This window comes from Bombyx mori, chromosome 13 (genome assembly GCF_030269925.1).
Source record: "Bombyx mori chromosome 13, ASM3026992v2".
NCBI lineage: Eukaryota > Metazoa > Arthropoda > Insecta > Lepidoptera > Bombycidae > Bombyx > Bombyx mori.
Genome location: NC_085119.1, coordinates 9,058,405 through 9,079,736, shown reverse-complemented (window position 1 = coordinate 9,079,736; position 21,332 = coordinate 9,058,405). Strand labels below are relative to the sequence as shown.

At 38.0% G+C, this 21,332-nt stretch overlaps 1 protein-coding gene across 13 annotated transcripts in view; it reads left to right on the top strand.

Moving 5' to 3' along the window:
• LOC101747124 (MAP kinase-activating death domain protein) overlaps positions 1 to 21,332 on the top strand; it is a 45,112-nt gene that overhangs the window by 2,054 nt on the left and 21,726 nt on the right. For 8 of the 13 annotated variants that reach the window (XR_009974686.1, XM_062671795.1, XM_062671793.1 and 5 more), the window contains exons 2-20: positions 4,861 to 5,061; positions 5,219 to 5,399; positions 6,159 to 6,300; positions 7,147 to 7,267; positions 7,981 to 8,138; positions 8,470 to 8,720; positions 9,336 to 9,588; positions 9,711 to 9,837; positions 12,700 to 12,791; positions 13,658 to 13,868; positions 14,322 to 14,480; positions 16,796 to 17,006; positions 18,169 to 18,270; positions 18,373 to 18,464; positions 18,658 to 18,849; positions 19,196 to 19,393; positions 20,042 to 20,176; positions 20,268 to 20,321; positions 20,843 to 21,046. Coding sequence is in view for 12 of the 13 variants with exons in the window: in XM_062671795.1 (XP_062527779.1) it covers positions 4,960 to 5,061; positions 5,219 to 5,399; positions 6,159 to 6,300; positions 7,147 to 7,267; positions 7,981 to 8,138; positions 8,470 to 8,720; positions 9,336 to 9,588; positions 9,711 to 9,837; positions 12,700 to 12,791; positions 13,658 to 13,868; positions 14,322 to 14,480; positions 16,796 to 17,006; positions 18,169 to 18,270; positions 18,373 to 18,464; positions 18,658 to 18,849; positions 19,196 to 19,393; positions 20,042 to 20,176; positions 20,268 to 20,321; positions 20,843 to 21,046 (2,985 nt within the window). In the remaining variant the exon portion in view is untranslated. The remainder of the gene's footprint in view (positions 1 to 4,860; positions 5,062 to 5,218; positions 5,400 to 6,158; positions 6,301 to 7,146; positions 7,268 to 7,980; positions 8,139 to 8,469; positions 8,721 to 9,335; positions 9,589 to 9,710; positions 9,838 to 12,699; positions 12,792 to 13,657; positions 13,869 to 14,321; positions 14,481 to 16,795; positions 17,007 to 18,168; positions 18,271 to 18,372; positions 18,465 to 18,657; positions 18,850 to 19,195; positions 19,394 to 20,041; positions 20,177 to 20,267; positions 20,322 to 20,842; positions 21,047 to 21,332) is intronic. The other 5 variants (XM_062671797.1, XM_062671794.1, XM_062671792.1 and 2 more) reach the window with 4 other exon arrangements.

Below are 21,332 nucleotides of genomic sequence, written 5' to 3'. Positions count from 1 at the left end.
TGTTAATTTTATAGCAAGGTCGATATAGAAAATTGGATACAAATGTGCGATATACGAAAACCCAAAGTATTGTTCAAATATCTTAAAATATACTTACTAAGGACTAATACATTCTATTCGGTTTCTATCAACTAAATACGAAATTTTGTGGCGAACTTGTACAGAGCAATCAACTTAATAATAATTGTAATCAAGATAATCTTTCTAACAGTAGTATTATACAAGCACAGATTTTTATTTAGCAAGCTCTTCAGCTATTATATAAATTGTAATTAATAAAAACACATCTTTACAAAACTTATTTATAAAAGTGATGTGAACACTCTCGGCTTTCGGCTTTCTGTCTGCTATATAACAATTGAATAATCTAATTTCTGTGAGTTTTTAGAAAATATGTAAGTTTTCATTTAAAAAAATAGTCAAGGTTGCAAAATACAGTATGTTGTAAATTTGTAGGCGTTCTTATCACGTTTTATCTAATGCGTGTAACGGCAGTAACTTCTACACCAATGCTGGTGCGATTATTTAAACGGAACACGATTTGCATGTTTTATCTACCATGCAATATATGTACATACATCCATACCACTTATCTTCGCCCACCAGCAAATTAGTGTTCCAACACATTCAAAGGGGAAAATTCTCGCTCGCTTTTGTATATTGTATTGTATATATCAACTAGAATTTGAAGTAAAAAGTTTGAGGTAAAATTTTCATCGCTAGTAGTAATGTAAGCTAAACACAAACCAAATGCGCAAAATTATTGATTATATCATGTATTATTCGTTACATTCCGTGCTCCTTTGACCAACTTTAGTTTCGAGATGCTTCGTTTAGCAATTAGTATAAGATTATTTGCACAATTAAAAAATTAAATGACAATTTTTAAATTCCACTATTTTCTTAGCATCACTGTTACAGCATATTGTATGTGAATACCGTAAAAGACACTGTGAGCCCCAAGGTTTTTTTCGAGGTTTTGTTTTTTGCTTACGGTTGAATTTAAATAAGTATAAAAAAATATTACGACTGAAATTCATAATTAAAACAAAAAAGTAAGTGATAATTAAATAGAGAATTCGTATCTAGCAATGCACCGGTGTTCGAATCCCGCAGGCGGGTACCAATTTTTCTAATGAAATACGTACTTAACAAATGTTCACGATTGACTTCCACGTTGAAGGAATAACATCGTGTAATAAAAATCAAACCCGCAAAATTATAATTTGCGTAATTACTGGTGGTAGGACCTCTTGTGAGTCCACACGGGTAGGTACCACCGCCCCACCTATTTCTGCCGTGAAGCAGTAATGCGTTTCGGTTTGAAAGGTGGGGCAGCCGTTGTAGCTTACTGAGACCTTAGAACTTACATCTCAAGGTGTGTGGCGCATTTACGTTGTAGATGTCTATGGGCTCCAGTAACCACTTAACACCCTGTGAGCTCGTCCACACATGTAAGCAATAAATAAATAAAAACTGGTTATGGTTATTGTGGCTTATAAAAACTTCCATTAGCCTTAAACCAATTACGTCACAGCAGTAGCTATCCGAGATGCAATTACGGACACGGGCGGTCCTTCAACGAAATATCCGGCACTTCATTTACTTTCATCAGAGCTTCTGGATAAGCCTATTAATTTCATTTTTGGAGTAACAAGATCCGAAAATTTTCCTTCGAGAATCTCATAAAAGTGATGTATTTTCTGACTTACCAAACAATTGATATAACGGAGTTTGATTGGCTATTTAGTTGTTGCTTGTTTGAGAAAATATGTCTAAATCGATATTATTAACACCTTTTTATTAGCTTGGTTTCTGTCTTTTATGTTTGTATGTAATGGAATCTTTGAATGTCGTTTTCACCGACTTCAAAAAGGTAATCGGAATTGGAATAGATATCAAGGACCCATGACAATACAATCATTTTATAACTTTGCTCTAATGTCATGACCAGTATTAACGGGATAAAAAAGAAGAAATTAATTGTTTGTTCGATTGCTATTTAAGCGTTTTTTTAACTACATATATTTGAAATATGTGAGTTATCTGTATATTAACTACATATATACATATTGAAGTTATACTTCTTTAGGCGCGTTGTGAAAAATTGATGAGAGTGAAATTTTATGATGCGCGCGCACCGTGACACAAAATTAACAGAATGAAGTTGCCTACTAAATCGCTCATTACAATACGACCGACGTAACTTGGCCAGTCTGAATATAGCCGCACGTGTACTTTCCGAACCGTACCGAGAATTACCGAATTTATACGATGTCAAGAAAATGTATGCGTGTTTGAGGATGTTGTTTAATCGTTTTTTTTCTATTTGATTAAAATTAAAAAAAAAAATTAATAAAAATAAAGTATAACTTCTTACGCGCATACATAAGTACACGCACCCTTTTTATGCATGATCAATTTATGAAACAACTTCATTTGTATAATTGCTATCTTCAATGCGTGTATTATTATATCGATGTGTGTTACTGTTGATCAAAAATTTTAACATGTACCTACTATGTACCTACCCGTGCGGACAAATTATAATGTTTGCGGGTATGATTTTTATTACATGTTGTTATTCCTTCACTGTAGAAATTATTGTTGAACATTTGTTAAGTACATAGATCGTAGATAGGTATGTACTATTAGAAAAATGGTATTTGTCTGGATTCGAATACCGGTACAATCGCATCGCTCGATACGAATGCACCGGGCGTCATATCCTTTAGGCCACGATGACTTCCAATATGCGTTATTACCACCAGTAAATAATTTATGCTTTTCTATTTCTTTAAAACGTTCTATAGTCCAAACGATTTTATAAATGTTAAAATTTATCCAACGACACCAAAGTTGTAGATCCTTAGTCGTGAAATTATTTGCTGGAAAAAAGAGTTCGTATGCGGAATTCATCTTCATTTATTTAAAACACATATTATAAAAAAATAAAAAAAATGCTAGTCTTGCTTAGGCCGGTTAAGATTTATTTAATTTATAAAAACGGCCTCCACGGTTGTGATTTTGTATTCCTTTGAATGTTGACTTTTCATGCATTGAAATGGCTCCACTGCGAGAGCCACGCATAGTAAATAATGTTTTAGGAGTGCCTCTCGATTAGCGACATGTAACACATATCGACGCTTGAAAGGTAAATGTGACTAAGCTACAATAACAGCTTTATACATAAATTATAGGCAATAACCATATTCGATGCGCAAACAAAAATATATTACTAGGTCTATTAAAACCATTTCAATCCTACAGCTAGATTCGTTAAAATATAAATTTTTTCAGGTATTTCAACTTTAAATTAGTCTACTGTAAAGTTCACGCATTGTCGCTTAGTCACGTTTGCCTTTCAAGCGTCGATATGTATTTGTGCAACTGCCTATTTCAACCACGATGCAGTCAGACTTCGACTCAAGTTTCAAGGTTCGCGACGTCGTATGTCCTCGACGATTGTAATGTCCATATGCACTCTTAGCAATAAAAATAGAACACATTTGTGTTACGTATTGTTATAATGTAATGCGTCACAAACCTATCGAACCAGTATTGGATATAATTACTATGTTTTCTATACATTTGTCAGATCGCGTCATTTCACTTGAGCGTATGGGATCGATAGACTTGTTTACCAATGCCTTTGACGCATAATTATCACAACACGTCAATCAAATGTATTTCTAGCTTAATGCACTGTTAATGACAAAATTAAGTTGGTCCTTAAAAGCATGTATTTACAAATATATTACAAGTAAATACTTGTAAATTTCATAGCATATACACTTACTGTTAAAGTGAAATTTTAGCTACATTTTATTATCATGATAATATGTCGTAATGATGGTACAGTTTTGACCTGGAAAATTTATGTTGTGAGTTAATAGGAAGTATTCATGACGGTGGTTTTATAGACGATTAAGCTTCTAAGATCGGCTCCCGGCATAGGGTGGCTGGGAGACGAGCCGGCGCCCCTGGGGAAATGTGTCAAGGCAATAAATAGGTCAAGGGGCCCACACGAACTGTTATACGCGCTGTAGATTATTTAAAACAGAAACCGCACAACTTGTTGATGTTTCAATTTACTAAGTTAATTAATTTCGTGAAACCTCGAGCTCTTATACATTTGTATGAATTAAAACAATATTTAAATTACAATGATTATGTATGTGTCAGGGAAAAACTTTTTTTAATGTTGAATTTAGACAGACGGGATCTCGACACATTTGTGAAGCGATAAGCGGACTCCATAAATGTTTTTTATAACTATTGTTCATTTATTTCGTTGACGTGTTAACGTGCTCACGGGTCACCAGTTGTACCGGGATCCATAGATATCACGCCGTGAAGCCACAACCCACGTTAAGGCATAAGGTCGTGGTCTCAGTTGTATTGTATAAAGGCTTCCCATTTTAAAACGATATCGACCGCTTCGCGAGTGAAAAAGGTAGAGTGGTGTTACCTACGTGTGCGGGCTAACTATCCAATTTACGAAATTTAATAAATTTAACTGGTTAGGTTGGTATTACAGGATGTTTCTCTTTAATCGTGATAAGTAGGTATATATTTCTTTCCTATTACCCTCTGCTTGGGTGTAGGGCTCGAATCAAACCCTTCCATTTACATCGATCTTTGGCAGCCTGTTCTAGATCCTCTTACGTAATGCCCAAGACGCTGAAGTGTCTGGCAAAAAGAAATAGGTATATAGGTATGTTATTTATTTTGAAAATAAGAGTAATCCCTAACGGCATAATCGTCGATCGATGGTAGGAAATAGTACTTGAATATCTAAATATCTATTCATTTGCGTTTGGTGAAGGTAACGACATGAAACAAAATGTTTGGTTTCAGATAAAAGTGATAGTTATGAAAAGCAATATTTTAATAAGATATCATGGGTTTTTGGATTTGTATATTCAGAGAATCAAGAATTTTGAGTAAGTTAGAAATATGGATGTTCAAAAACAACAATTATGTCCACGGTTGGTGGATTATTTAACTATTGTCGGAGCGAAACCTTATACTACCGGAAAGGGACTGGCACCGGTTCAAGTAAGTTCTGTTCATTATTATGAATATTTTCTAAGCTTAGAGAATGTGTTAAAAATTAATAAAAATAATTAATGAGAAAAAAATATATTAGTACTACATTTTTTTAACCATAATAAGAACGAATGCTGTGAGACTATTGTTCAATTTGATGATATAGGCACCGGAACTCCTTCGCCGATACCCGCTTACGAATCACGATGATTTTCCTCTGCCACTGGACATGGTGTACTTCTGTCAGCCAGAAGGATGCGTTTCAGTAGGACCTCGACGTGCTCCCGGACCATTCGCATCAAGAGATACAACTTCATTTGTTTTTACACTGACTGATAAAGATTCAGGTACGATATCTGGAAATATGGATAATGAATCCCTTTTGAAAAAAGTTACATAAATACGTCATACGTAACAACTAATTCAGAAAATAAATTAAAGTAAATTAGAAAGTTAATCGTCGTATCGTATTACTGATTTCTGCACAGTAAACACAAAGCTAACAAACATTGGAACAAATTTCAAAAGCTATAATAAGCAAGGTAGATATATTCAACAAGGTTAGGACTGACATATCGCTTATAGCAATCACTTCTAGAATATGTTGTATGGCTATATCTTTTTAACAGCGTTTAGTTAAATAATCGTAAATAATGAAACATTTGGTTTTTTTCTTCTTATGTCAGAACAAGAAAAATATCCTAAAGGCCCAACAAAGTTATACAATTCAAATGCATTTTTATATACATACTAGCTGATCCGGCAGACTTCGTATTGCCTCAATCGATAATTATTAGACCTAAACTTTTGTATAAAATAAACTTAAAACAAACAAAAGGAATCCGTCCGACGGGGGGGACACATCAAAGGAAAAACAATATGTATTGTTGTTTTTATTTAATTCCAAGGATTTTCATATTTATCTACCTTTTAAACCTTCTCTGGACTTCCACAAATAATTCAAGACCAAAATTAGCCAAATCGGTGCAGCCGTTCTCGAGTTTTAGCGAGACTAACGAACAGCAATTCATTTTTATATTTATACAGATTTCTAAAATGGAAAATAGAACGAGCAGCATTTTAAATCGGTTTTTTATTATCTGTAGGTAAAACCCGTTACGGTATTTGCGTGAACTTCTACCGGGCAGTAGAGCGAGCTACGGGCGCGGGTCCCCGTGACCGCGGGGTGCTACGCCGCGATTCCTGGCGCAAGTCCATTGAGAAGAGTTCCGATTCTGCTTTCTCGAGGTGCACACTCATTCATTACTTCTATTATACCAACAATATAATGTAAAATTTAATATAATAATAATAATGAAATCATTTATTGCCTTTCACATTAATTAAATTAAAAATAAAAAAAAGAAAAAAAAAGAGAAAAAGGCAAAAGGAGGTGACTCAGCTAATGCTGTTCAAAGTCGATAAAACGAACAGCGCTGATTTTCAATTATGTTATAATATGTTAAAATTCAATTTTATAAACTAACAGTTTGCCCATTGATATCACAACGTGAAAGCCCAAGCCCATCGTCAGACACGGGTGGTATATATTAGTTTTATAACGACTTTCCTATCATTAAATTCGGAATAGCTTCGCGATACAAATAGGCGGTATCAGGGGTGCCCACTCGTGCGGACTTACAATCCACCCTACTACCAATAACACGAGGCTTGAGAAGTGTCGTTTGAGGTGGGCAGAGCCTTAGCTGTGCTCCTTGCCCTGTTTATGTCTATCAGAGATCTGGTGGTCCGTATGTTCGTTTGCTTTCCAAAGCAAAATTTATAACACCGATGTATCGATTCCGTCAGAAAACTAAGGATGCCTAATCCTTGTGCACCAAACCAATCAACTTTGGATCGATACTAGAATTGGATACTCAATATTTGGGACAAAAACATATTTGTATATGCATCCCCTAGTACTTAAGTTATCTCTTTCCAACAGATTCATCTCATTTCGATGCTCTATTTCTGCGTGAATGATGGACAAAACAAAATATATAATATCGATAATATTAATGTTACTAAAATAACGTTAGTGGTTTGAGGAAATATAGCTTCAACACTGCAACTAATATCTAGGAATTGTTTCAGTGACTATAGGAGCAGCAATGTGGCGCAGAGTGATTCGGAACGCGATTGTCGGCCAGCGCCGGACTCAGAGAGCGGTGGTGAACATGATGCCCCTGGACCACGGGCAGCACGACGAAGACAGGTATACAATCCGTATTATACCAATGTGATAAATATCACGTACCCGTTTACGAACACTGTAACTATACTGAGACCTTACAACTTATATCTCAAGGTGGTTGGCGCATTTACGTTGTAGATGTGTATGGGCTCCAGTAACCACTTGGCTGTGAGCTCGTCCACCCATCTAAGCAAAAAAAAAGCAATGGCAATGCCATAGACACAGCCAAGCGTCTGTTTCACTGACACTCCGACAGTTTCTTCCAGCTTCATCTGAAGAGGAACATATCATCTAGTCGAGGAATCACCGTGTAGCTCACTCCATAGCTGGTCTAGGGACTAATAGCTGACTAGTATATCACTAGCTCTGAACTTGAAGGCCGGTCATAGTTAGCGCCTTTGTTAAAGCTAACAAACACTGTTCTTGTCTCTGTCCCCAATGTGCCCCCGGGACTATTAACACGCGAAACAACACTGATGTGGGACAGTTGAAAGTATTAATTTTGAATGCACATAACGATCAACAAAAGCTTGTTTTCTTCCACCTATAAATGCGAGATATAGTGCATTTGACTTGCTAGAACAAGACGCGGATTGTGCTTTCTAATATTTAAAATGATTAAGAAGTGTGATGTGTTAATTGTCGTAAAGTTTGTTAATGAATTAGGTCAATAATTATAATCGAATGACTCGAACTATTTTTCAAAAATCTTATGTGAATATTAATTGTTACAGCGCATCCGTAATCACTCCCTAACGTCTTTATGCCTTTTATCACATCATCCATTCTTTTCAACATTCCGAGAGTGCCTATTTATCCTAAAGAAATTAATTGATGCGTGCAACGAGTCTTCCAGTCCACGACGTGTTGGAGCGTCCAGGCAATTATTTAGGTGAGTACATTAAAACTGAGTCCTCTACATATTAGGCTTATACCAAGTTCATCGAGCGTGTTAGCGAGCTCACGGGGCTCAGCCTGGCGAATTTGCTAACACTAACCCTCGCAAGGACAGCTGAATCTACAACTGAGAAGATCCGACGAGAAACTCAGTGGGATGTGTCTGTGTGTTAATTTTTAAGACGAACCCTTCATCGAATACAACATATTGCCAAATACGCTAGTGCTCTTAAAATCTTTTCATACTGAAGTTACGTGTGAATTTTCTGTCTGTTTCTGCATGACGTCACTCAGTTGAGAAATACCGTTTGTTTCGTTTAAAACAGGGACACGGTGTGGTCGGTGCTGACAGGCCAAGCCTACGATAACACGCCCACAATCGTACTTCACGACGTCAAAGAAATAGAAACATGGATTTTACGTTTGTTGTCGGCCCCCGTACCTGTGCCGGGGAAGACTCGACTTGAACTGGAAGTACTTTCGCCGACAGCTCATTCGCCGCTTCTGTTCGCTTTACCTGACCATACGCGTTTCACTTTAGTCGACTTCCCTCTCCATTTACCATTGGAACTTCTAGGTAAGTAGTACATTAGATTAATCTGTATATAATCTGCTCTCGCCATCGGAGCAGAGTTCATTCATATTATCTGGAAGCACTGCGTTCATGGACAGCGTGTTTCCCAAGGTCTTTTCTGCCACGTACCACCCGACTTTGGAATTAACACCCCTTCACGGTGTTTCCCGAGCGCTATGACATGTCCTTCTTCAAACGAGGCTAGCGGAGAGTACTTAATGGTAAGCAGTGGCTTGGCTCTGCTCCTGGCATTGCTGACGTCCATGAGCGACGGTAACCATTCACCACCAGGTGGGCCGTGTGTCGTAAAAGACGATTAGTTGTCTTTTACGAAACCTACGGGAAAAGATGCTATTTTAAGGTTCCGTTGCAGACACCAAACCGTCAAAAAGTCTTGATTTAAAAAAATGTTTTCATCGATATGTACTGGCAACACTAAAGGTATTCTTTTTATTTTGGGTACTTTTATTATGCTTATTATTATCTATTATTTTATTATAATCCAAGAGAAAGTTATTAAAGGAGGCCACGGCCCTCAGCATTGAGAATTATAGACACAAGGAGGGATTATGTTAGGCTAATAGTCTTTCATTTTCACAATCTACAAATTTTGTCTAGGTGTGGACACTTGTCTGAAAGTCCTAACACTTATCATACTGGAGAACAAAATAGTGGTACAGTCTCGGGACTATAACGCGTTGTCGATGTCGGTGATGGCACTGGTCGCGATGCTGTACCCCCTTGAGTACATGTTCCCGGCCATTCCGCTGCTACCGAGCTGTATGAGCTGCGCTGAACAACTGCTTCTAGCACCTACACCATTCCTTATCGGGATACCGGCCACGTTTCTCACATATAAAAAACATTTTAAGTAAGTAAAGTCAATGTTTTCGTTATTTCCAGTTATTCTTGTCGTCTTGTCGTAGAATTATTTGATCAATAATTAATGAAAAATTAGAAGATTTATGTTTATTAATCCATTTAAATCATCAGATTGCCAGATGATATCTGGTTGGTAGACCTGGACGCGACGAAGCTTATATCTCCTACTGGAAATGATCAGGACCTTCCACCACTTCCCGAACCAGAAGGATCCGTGCTGAAAAGTCATCTAAAACAGGTAAAATTAATGTAAATTTTTAAGAATGATAATATACGTGTCTGTATTCTTTCATCTATCACCACTTTATTTCTCTCAAAACTTGCACAGTTGAACGTATTCCTATCGATGTTGCTGAGCTATTGGAACAAGTAATTTGTCTTATATAAGTATCAAATATTACAGAAATGTACACAAAAAACATCTTATAGAAAAAAGGATATTGACGTAGACTTATAACGAATTATTTGAGATCTTGTTTTTTTACCGTACCTATTCGCTGGTAGTCTAAGGGGCAGTTGTAGCTTTACGCAGACGAAAGATCTCAATCGTCTCTAAGAATTCGAATAAGTTTTCTCAAAGGACTTTTCTAATCTAATTTAGGGATTAGGAAAAATATTCCGTAAATATAGTGGTATATTTCTATTGAGAAAGCCAAGTGTTGAAGTTTATAGAAACGAAGGAGTATTGTGAAGCTATTTTTTTCTTCATAAAACACAGTTTCATCAAAGTAACTCCTACAATCGGTAAATTCTTCTAAAACTACTGTTGTATACATTTCGGTAGAGTTCGGTAGAACAATTATGTTTTTTTGGCCACGATTTTAATTTTTTAAATTTGTCTACGTCAATATACTTTGTTATAATTTACTAACACAATACAAATTCACTAACGTACTCCATCACTTCTCGTTGCAAGGCTATGCATCTCATGGGCAGTGCCGGATCTGGTGTAAATATCTATTTCTTTGATATATCTTATTCATATATGCACACTTTGGATTTTCCTTTACACTAAACACGTGTATTATTAGATCTTCACCTATGCAGTTGCCGTTTAGTATACAGAAAGTTACAAGTCGTTTTTTTTTGTATATTTTTTTAATTTTTTTCAATAAAAATTATATCGTATGATGATATCGACCCATGATATTGTAGCATCTCTGCCAGCGCAGTGGTAATATTTATATGTCCTTTTTGAAGAAATCAGGTGTACAGAAGCCAACAAACTCTCCAAAGGTATTTTTGTTGTGTCTCTTGGGTAATAATTTTTTTCCCAGTCAAGAAGTTTTCCGAACTTTAAAAAAAGTAGAAGTCCGTCGACGTAAGGTCTCGCGAGTATGGTGGATGACGTAAATCTGCCAACCCTAGCTTCTGTAGTTTAGAGATCGTGCTGTTGTGCCGTTTGTATACGAGCCTTGTCGTATAAGGATATAAGCGATTAACAAAGGCTGGCTGGAAGTTCACGAGCTCCTCCATCATTGTATCCAGTTCTTTATAGCACACACTCGCAGTGATGCTGGTGCCATTTGGTATGACGCTATGATGAATTATACGGACACTAAACCACCAAATAGTGACAATGCATTTTTAGGAGTAAGTTTTTGTTTGGGGCATTGCCTAGGTGTTGAACCAGAGTCTAACCAACACGATGACGCTTACGATTATCAAACATAATCGCATCATCATCGCAAGAGCCAATGAGGTTCAAAATTCCTTCGTTTCTGTGTCTGCTAAGCAACGTAAAGCATATCTTAATACGTTTGTTATGCGGCTTATTAATTTGCAACGAATGGACCAGTATTGTTTTGATGCGAAAGTTGAATGCTGCTGCTAACTACTGAGTATCGTCAGCTTCTACTATGGCTTTTAAATAGTCTTTGTTGACATTACTTCTATTGTAAAACGGCAACTGCATAGGAGAAGACCTATTACGTTATAAGCGTATGAAATGTAGTTAGATAATATGGTTTGTATTCCCGCAACTAGACCAAACTATTTCTGTACTTGTCCAAAAGAAAACATTTATACCGTCCAGAAAATAGATTGCTAAAATATGACTTATTTTCTAATGAGTTTACACTGGCGAACGAGAGCACGTTCTTTTCTAAAGCCTAAACAATAAGTACATTTTGCATTATCTGAATAAATATGATTGTAAAAAAAACAAATCATGTTTATATCTCCCAAGCCATATATGCACAATATCGTCGACATACGTGCGAAGCCTTAGACATAACAAAAACGCAACGACAAACAGATTAAAATCATATTGATTTAAAATAAACGGAAAGTTGACAAACAATCTTGAGAGACAAACAATCAGTATGCAGAAACCACACCCACACACACTTCTACACCCACAGCAATGAAAAGTTGATTCATCTATTCAATGCAGCCTCCCCTAGAGAGAAGCAGAGTTCACAAATATTTTGGTTTTGTTGCATCGTCTACAACTTATCTCTGTCTACTTTATACGGCTTTTAATTTCTTGCCGTCATAATTTGGCCTAGTTGATAAGTTGATGACGTTACGAATATGTAATTATTTTAATGCAAACAATAAAATTTTGTCAGCAGTTAACTATTTTACTTTTTACCTTATTAATTGGAATACAAATTTATATTTTGGATAAATTTTAACAGTGAACTGATTTAAGTTTCAACTTTGTATATGAAGGAGCCAGTTGCTTAAATCAATGCCAACCTTTGAAAACTGCTGTTACAAAACTTTATTTAATAAAAAATTAATGTGTATCACTTGCAGCATGGTTTTTCTGTGGTTGTGGCTGAAAGTTTAATGCTTATTAACTCTAACAACAAGAGTAAACTTAACCATAAAATTTTGTGAGTGAACAAGATGTATTAAAATAATGCAGGTCACTTATTACGATATTGTAATAGGGACGAGGATGTTTTTTTTCTCGTGCCTAAATCCAATTGAATAATTAATTATAAAATAATATGCTAGATATGAAAATAATCGTTCTAAAAGCATCATTTGCACAATGCTACACCGTTAGTAATATTGAAAAATCATCAGCTGTTGGTATTGCAATTTTACAGCTTTAATAAAAATCATTTATAATGTCTTAAATTTTCAGGCATTAAATAGTTTGACGAATACCACAGCTGAACAAGCCTCGGCTTTATTGATGCCGTCCAGAAGGGACAGCGTCGGGGGAGCTACACTTAAGTGAGTTAAAGTTAATGCAAGTAATCTGTGTTCTTAGTGAGAGTTTCTTAACGTTCTCGATAACGTAAAAGTTAAGACAATTTTGTACGCAATTAGAACAACACCCCTACCCGTGGCAAACGTACGAAAGCGATCCCATTCCATACAAATATGAGCCAACTTTTACGCTATCGAGAACGTTAAAAAACTCGCACTAAGCCTAAGCACACTGAATGAAAGAAACCATCAAGAGTTGTTTTACTAGATTAAGTTCTAAGGTTACAACGGCTGCCCCACCCTTCAAACCGAAACGCATTACTGCTTCACGGCAGAAATAGGCAGGGTGGTGGTACCTACCCGCGCGAATTCACAAGAGGTCCTACCAGCAGTAAGATTGGGACCGCCTGGGATTCGAACACCGGTGCATCGCTCAACACGAATGCACCGGACGTCTTATCCTTTAGGCCACGACGACTTCAAACTAGAGCGGTGGTAGCTACCCGTGCGGACTCGCAGGACGTCCTACCACGAGTCCTACCGTCTGTGTACGTTAAGTATATCGTGTTTTGTAATAGAGTGCAGCCGACGTGGTACAAGGATGGTGTAGAGTCGGCACCGCACAGTGTCTACCACCAGCCTTACCGTCTGTCTACGTTAAGTAAATCGTGTTTTGTAATAGAGTGCAGCTGACGTGGTACAAGGATGGTGCAGAGTCGGCACCGCACAGTGTCTACCACCAGCCTTACCGTCTGTCTACGTTAAGTAAATCGTGTTTTGTAATAGAGTGCAGCCGACGTGGTACAAGGATGGTGCAGAGTCGGCACCGCACAGTGTCTACCACCAGCCTTACCGTCTGTCTACGTTAAGTAAATCGTGTTTTGTAATAGAGTGCAGCCGACGTGGTACAAGGGCGGTGCAGAGTCGGCGCCGCACAGTGCGGCCGAAAGTCGTCGCGTGTCGGTGACGGGCACGGCAAGCGCGGGGCACACGCCGCAGCGACACTCGCTCGCATCGCCGCACGGCGCCGCTCAGCCTTTCAATCCTCTCATATACGGGAACGATGTTGACTCGGTCGACGTAGCCACGCGGGTCGCTATGGTGAGACTATAACCACGAGTATTATCGTAGATAAGTTTTTGTTAAAAGGGGTGAACGACATTTTTGACGGGAATACAATTAAAGCTTTATTAAGCTAATTTAAGCTTTAGTAATTTACGGCAAAAATACTATCCTTCATGACTACTGGTTTTAACAAAATTGTACAGAAGGAGCACTATGATATGGTTTGTTGTTACGTAGGTAACGTTATATATGAAGAACAGAGGGAGATGGGCAGTCTATCCCTTTGTTACGATTCGTTTGAAAACTGCTTTAATAGTTCGTGTTGTCTTCAAAAATTTGTTTCCAAAAAAAATTTGATTATATCAAATAGCTCAAATGCTATAATTTGTATTCATATTTTTTTAATAATATCAAATAAAGATAGAATAGATTTTCAAATACAAATAGTCATTTAATGGAAGTAAAAAAAGCGTTTTGATATTTCCGCAGGTTCGTTTTTTTAATTCGCAAAATATACTGGCAAATTTTATGGAGCACACGCGCACTCTTCGGCTGTACCCCCGCCCCGTAGTCGCGTTCCAAATAAACAGCTTTTTACGATCGCGGCCGAAAACTACTCACTTTTTAAATAAATTCGCCAGGACCCAGGTATGGACCTTTATTAACAATCACTTTCTACAGGGTGTATCGAGACCGTTACCGAAAGATAGATTAGGTTGATGATTTCAAACATGAAAACACGGAAAATCATATTAACATTTTCCTTTTTTAATGTAGGTTTTGCCTGCATGATAATGAAATGTCACGAAATATGAACTTATGAAGTATTTGTTAAATTAAATAAATATAATACTAGCTGTACTCGCCCGCTTAGCTGAGCATTTAAAATTAGCATTATTATTTATTGTCATTATTATTAGTGGACTCCCTATATAACTCTCATATATAACTAGTCAGGTCATAAGTATTGTCACACAGTAAAAACTTTTCTTTTAGAATGCTGGCCACAAAAAAGTTTATTGAATTCGAATTTCGAATTGTTCATGAAAATAAAAATGTATACATACTTTTAGAATTTTATTAATTTTTAAATATGGAGTGGACGCTTAAAGAAGACCGTGTTGCAGTTATTGCGTTGCATCGTTGCGGTTACGCGCCAATTCAAATTTTTAACATACTGAGAAAATTTGAATATAACCAAAAGATTCGTTTATCGTACCATCAAACGATACAATGAAGACTCTAGTGTAGATGACAGGTCAAGAAGTGGTCGCCCTCGGTCTGTTAGGACTCTAGCACTGATAAAAGCTGTGAAGGCGCGAATTCAAAGAAATCCCAAACGTAAGCAGAAACTGTTGGCCCTTCAGATGGGGTTAAGCAGAACCACGGTGAAAAGGGTGTTAAATGAAGACTTAGGGCTTCGGGCATATCGAAGAAAAACAGGACATCGTTTGAATGCTCGTCTAATGGACCTGAGACTGAAGAGATGCCGCGCTTTGTTGAAGCGGTACGCGGGAAACAAAAATCGGGAAATTCTTTTTTTGGATGAAAAAATTTTTACCGTAGAAGAGAGCTACAACAAACAAAATGATAAGGTGTACGCAACTGTATTCCGCGTGTCCAACGAGGTCATTTTCCATCCTCGCTCATGGTATGGTTGGGAGTTTCTTATTTGGGGCTTAACAGAGGTACATTTTTGTGAGAAAGGTGTAAAAACGAATGCAGTTGTGTATCAAAATACAGTCCTGACGAACCTTGTGGAACCTGTTTCTCATACCATGTTCAATAATAGGCACTGGGTATTCCAACAAGATTCGGCGCCAGCTCATAGAGCGAAGAGCACACAAGACTGGCTGTCGGCGCGTGAAATCGACTTCATCCGGCACGAAGACTGGCCCTCCTCCAGTCCAGATTTGAATCCGTTAGATTACAAGATATGGCAACACTTGGAGGAAAAGGCGTGCTCAAAGCCTCATCCCAATTTGGAGTCACTCAAGACATCCTTGATTAAGGCAGCCGCCGATATTGACATGGACCTCGTTCGTGCTGCGATAGACGACTGGCCGCGCAGATTGAAGGCCTGTATTCAAAATCACGGAGGTCATTTTGAATAAACTTTAGAGTCATAAGAATCTATGTTTTGTTAAGTTCATTTTGATATATGAATGGTTACATAATGAATAAACTTGTTTCAATTATTTTACATTAAACATGTGACAGAATTTATGACCTGACTAGGTATATATTAGTCTATCCATGAAGTACATGTATTTTCTACATGGATACCAAGTTTCAAGTCAATCGAATGCATGGTTCAGTAGTTATAACGGGACATCCGTAAAAACCACTAGATTTATTTTTTAGTAGATTGATTTATTTATACTTCTATAATCACAAAGTTCGCCAAGACTACACTATAAAAAATATTAACAAAGACAAAAAATATTTAATCTATTCTCAATTTGACAACAGACGTCAAGAACAAAAGTTTGACAATAAATAGTATGCATGCGTGTGTGTGTCAAATACATGGTATGTAGTGTGTGTAATGTTTTCTTTATTGATTTAATGTATCTTTTATGCATTATTTTAAGAAAATATTAGCATTGTGCACTTCTTCTCTATATTCTCTATAAGTGTGGAAAATTTCATACTCCTCCGTCCGCGTAATTTTCGTAAAAAGGGATACAAAGTTTTTGCTTCACGCATTAATATATAGATAATTATATAAATATGTAAACAACAAAACACTTCAGTTCCTGCTTCACATCTCTTAGTCTACCGATTTTCTTATTAGGATTCCTAATCTAAATCTGGAAATGGCAGTGATTAATGCTTATTATTATTCCGTTACTTTAGGGTAGTAATGTATTCCGTTATTGGAAACGGTCTTTTTACACTCTGTACGATGATGATGATAATCCTTGGGTTTTGAGTCTACATTTTTTCCTTTTGATCGATAGGCAGTGGAATTTCTCGCGGAGTGGTCCTTGACGCCCTGCAATGTTGCTTTCCTACGCGTACAGACTGGTGTGTTCGACCCTCGTCAGATCGGAGACAAACCAAAATGGTTTGCGGATCAACTCCAACCGATACGTTTTGCTGTGTGGGATGACGGTAGTTCGCTCAACGGAGCACTCAGGCAGCTGCAAAGACAAGACAACCAGCCCACTGGTATGTATCACGAAAAAATGTGTGCTAATGTTGACACGGTTATCATTTGTCCGCTTATTATTTTCCTTAAGACAGCCTTTTTATTCGTGCCGAGTGCCGCACCGGTGATATCAGATACCACATGGCGGCTACCATTTTTATCCAGCGAAGTACGTACCCAACTTACGGATGCTCAAAAACAACTAGCACGACGATGAAGTAATATTGTGTAATAAAAAACACGTGTGGCACTCGGGGACTGCCGCAGTAAAGCTATTGCATAGCATTTTTTATCAACTTATGCAATTATAATTAGACAATAATAATTTAATATTAAAACAATAATAAAATAAGACCACGCTATATTTATAAACATTAACAAAAGCAAAACATTAACTGTCCCCTTCATACTCATAAGCTAGACCGCGCGAGAGCGAGATGGGCAGACTTTTCATGATGCGCATGCAGTGTGACGTCACGCCGCGCGCCTATTATCTATTTTTTTTTTTCTACCTTAGCTGAGAGCCTTGAGAGGCTATTTCAGCGTAACCCTAACTTTTTTAGGTGAGCTCACGGGGCTCAAACCTGATGACGTTGCTAACACGAACCCTAGCAAGAGCCGTGCTTCGCAGAATCTACCACCGGATCGGAAACGCGACCCACTGAGAAGATCCGGCGAGAAACTCAGTGGGCTGTGTCTGAGAGTTAATTTACTCGTCGAGCCCTTCGTCGCAAGCGACGGGTTTGACGAGAACGGTGACCGGCGCCTATTCACAAGCACTACACAAGCGCAACGTGTTGAACACGAGCTACATGGTAGGCGGAGTGGGCGTGTTAGGTTTTATTTTCGTTACGGAATTTCTTGATTCGGTCGCCGCGATCAAATCTCAAAAAAAAGCTATGCAATAGCTTAAGCACCATTCACAAATTTCACAAATTTAATTTAATTCACAAATTTATAAATCTGTAAAATGACTACTGCTTGGGCGTGTGCTCGGACACGGACCCAATATTATTGAAGCTTCAGGTTCGTCAGGTAGACTCATGTGCTCAGTATTTTTTTACCGGTCTCAATAACTCAGGGTAGTGTTGGTAGGGCGTTTGTGCTACCATTCTGTGGTTTCCTTCTGTTGTGATATTAATTTTTTTGTTGATGCAGAAGTTATTGGTTTTTTTTCTGTAGATGAAAGCGGATCGGATTCGGATGCCGCGGAGAGCACAAGTTCGTCGTATTCATCCCTCAGCGATTTCGTTTCAGAAATGGCCTCGTCTGACTTATCACCGGGTATGATGAATGTTAAGCATATTATTGTATCAAACAACTTTGAAGCATATTTTTTTTGAGATCATATTACTTAAACCGTTTCTTTCTTTCTTTCCTTAAAAGGTGGTAACGCACACCAACATGTTATTGGTGAAACTTACAATGCTGTAGTACAAGTGCCAATGACGTTATCATCTTCGTTGGATCCTAAAACGGTTAGTAATTTCTAATGAGGAAGGACTTCTCTTGCTTCCATCATATTCTGAAAGCATTTGCACATGTATTTGTTTATTTTTCACTTCTTTTATTCAGATACAATCTGAAGAGGATCTTATTTAACAGTCAAGTTACCTAATTTTATTTGTGATTTATATTGAAATATTCTTAGTGAGATTATCAAAACAACAGGTATATAGTCCTCCATCGTCGCTTATATTCGGTGACGACGAACAAGGCGGTGGAGAAGAAAGCCGCGAATCGACCTCTCCCTCTCCATCTGGATCCAGCTCCGACCACAGCGACCTCTCTGACGACGACGCTCCTGCTAATGTCCAACGACCTGAAGTAGTCGATGCACATCCACAGCCTGTTAAGAAAAGCGTAAGTTATTAAATCTATTAGTAATAACTTATTCAGTGTAGAGGATGTCCTGATGACGATAATTATCGCAGCTTTGAGTCCACATGATATTAATAATCAGGAAGTAATTTATATAGTGTTTGCTATAATTTCGATCCGGTGGTAGATTCTGCGAAGCACGGCTCTTGCTAGGGTTCGTGTTAGCAACGTCGTCAGGTTTGAGCCCCGTGAGCTCACCTACTAGTTAAGGTTCCGCTAATATAGCCCCTCAAGGCTATCAGCTTAGGTAGAAAAAAAAAAAAAAACGAATCATTAAATTGGCACGTTGAAATGCGTCCCGCGCACGTACACGCTCGAGTCGGCGCAGGACACGGACAGCGGCAGTTTCGGTCGCGAGTCGGACTCTAATTCGACGACGACCCCGAGGACGGTGGTGAGCCGCCGCCGCGGGGACAGCGCCAGCACCAGCGACTCCGAGCCCGCACGAGCGCTCACACCCGCCGCCGTCACCGCTCGCTCTCTGCCGTCACACTCTCCCCACTCTCCCCACTCCGCACACCTCAAGGTACGCACCTCGCACTGCCGCACTACTCCCCACTAGCTTGACTGTGTGACGTATTTTCAAAGGAAGGTCGACAAACCTTGTAGTAACAGTAGGTACTATCATGTAGACAAAGGCGTGGTTGTGACCATGGTCCTAAGGGATGAACCACTTTTACCAAGATTGCCGTAGGTGCATACTAACTGAGTAATTTTAAAACGCTCCTTATAATACTTCGAATTGAGTTAAATACGTACCTAATTATTAGTCTAAGAAACGCCACAGATGCCACACCGCTACCTTAGCGCTCTCCTTGATATACGAAATCGAAGTACCGTCAGCAAAACGACTGTTCTATTGTTCAAAACGATACTATAATAGAATACTGAAATATATAAGTAGGACATATTTTGAGTCCACACGGATATTCACAGCCATCCTGCATGTTTCTGCACCAAAGCAGTAGTACATTCTGCTTCAAAGGATGAGACAGCCGATATTCTATAAGATGGTACTTAGATCTCAGTCTTGTTAGCTATATAACACCAGGTAGGCCGTGACTTCGTTCATACAATACCGAGAGTCAGTCAGAGCCGTTACAATCGTACATACATTTCGACATATTTGTTCCTGACACTTGATTCATTAATTAATTGTGAAAAATTGTTGCAGAGTAATACTACTGGAGTATCACGGCAGGCGTCTCAAACATCCCTACTGGAACAATTCGCTGCTCAAGCTAAAGAATTGGTACGTGAAACCACTCGACAAAGCAGCCAAGAGGGATTGCTAGCGCAAATGGATAAGGTAACTATTGCGGTTTATATTAAAAACTTTTGTTTGCCTGTGAAACAATAAATTTTAATTTTTTATTGCGTGTTCTTAATATAAAACGAAGAAAGGAAAAGTGACTGAGGGAGAAGAAAAGAACATTTTTGCGCCTTTCGGACAGGTATACCTATGCACAGAGCCAACACTTAGCAAACACCATTGAATACAATAGAATTGCGATATGCAAAATTAATTAGTCTTGTTCTAGTGAGAGATATAAGTAAAATGAATAAAAACAATTCTAATCTTAATTATAACACTGCAAAAAAGAACACTAAAACATTAGTCACAGTACCACATAAGCTTAGAATTTCGAGCACTTCCAAACCGCATTTGATTATAGTTTTAAGCTCTATATTGTGCTAATTCACACACGTTAATTTAAACCAAAATTTTACATTCGAAACTGTAACATATTTTAATAGCTTAACACTAGCTAACACATACCTAAAGCTAATCATGCTTCTCGTAAAAACACACAATATGCTATTTTTGTCCAGATGTGGTGGTACTTTCGTGGGTTTGATGTTATGTTAATCGACAAATGAGTCGATTGCTTATTGTATTGTTTATGTTGTATTTGCGTATCATGACTTGATTTTAAATAACGCTTTATAATTTTGGTAACATATCACGTTTTAGTTGACGCTCCAAGCTAAGAAAGCTGCTGAGGAAGCTTCAAAAAGCGTCCAAGAAGCCTCCAAGAGCGCGCTGGAGGCTAGCAAAACAGCAACAGCCGTTAGTAAAAATACTTTGGAAGACTTAACTTACGTCGGCAAATCGACCTTTGGTGATTTTACAAAAAGCGCCAAAGAGGTCGTCGCAAAGAAGGGCTTGCTTATCAAGGTGAGTCCGAAATAGTCTTACTACTGTTTACTACCCAGATTAGTATAATGACTTGAAACTTGGAGAGGATTGACAAGAAGCTACGCTTGAAGAATCTCAGTAGTACCTTGTGATTTTTGCATTTCAATTATAGATTTAACATTTGGAACATAGGCCTCGGTGGTATGGCTTATGACAATAAATTAATACAAAGCGAAAGAAATATGCATGAAGCACTAATAGAACTCTCAACGATAATTACTGGTGGTAGGACCTCTTGTGAGTCCGCACGGGTAGGTACCACCGC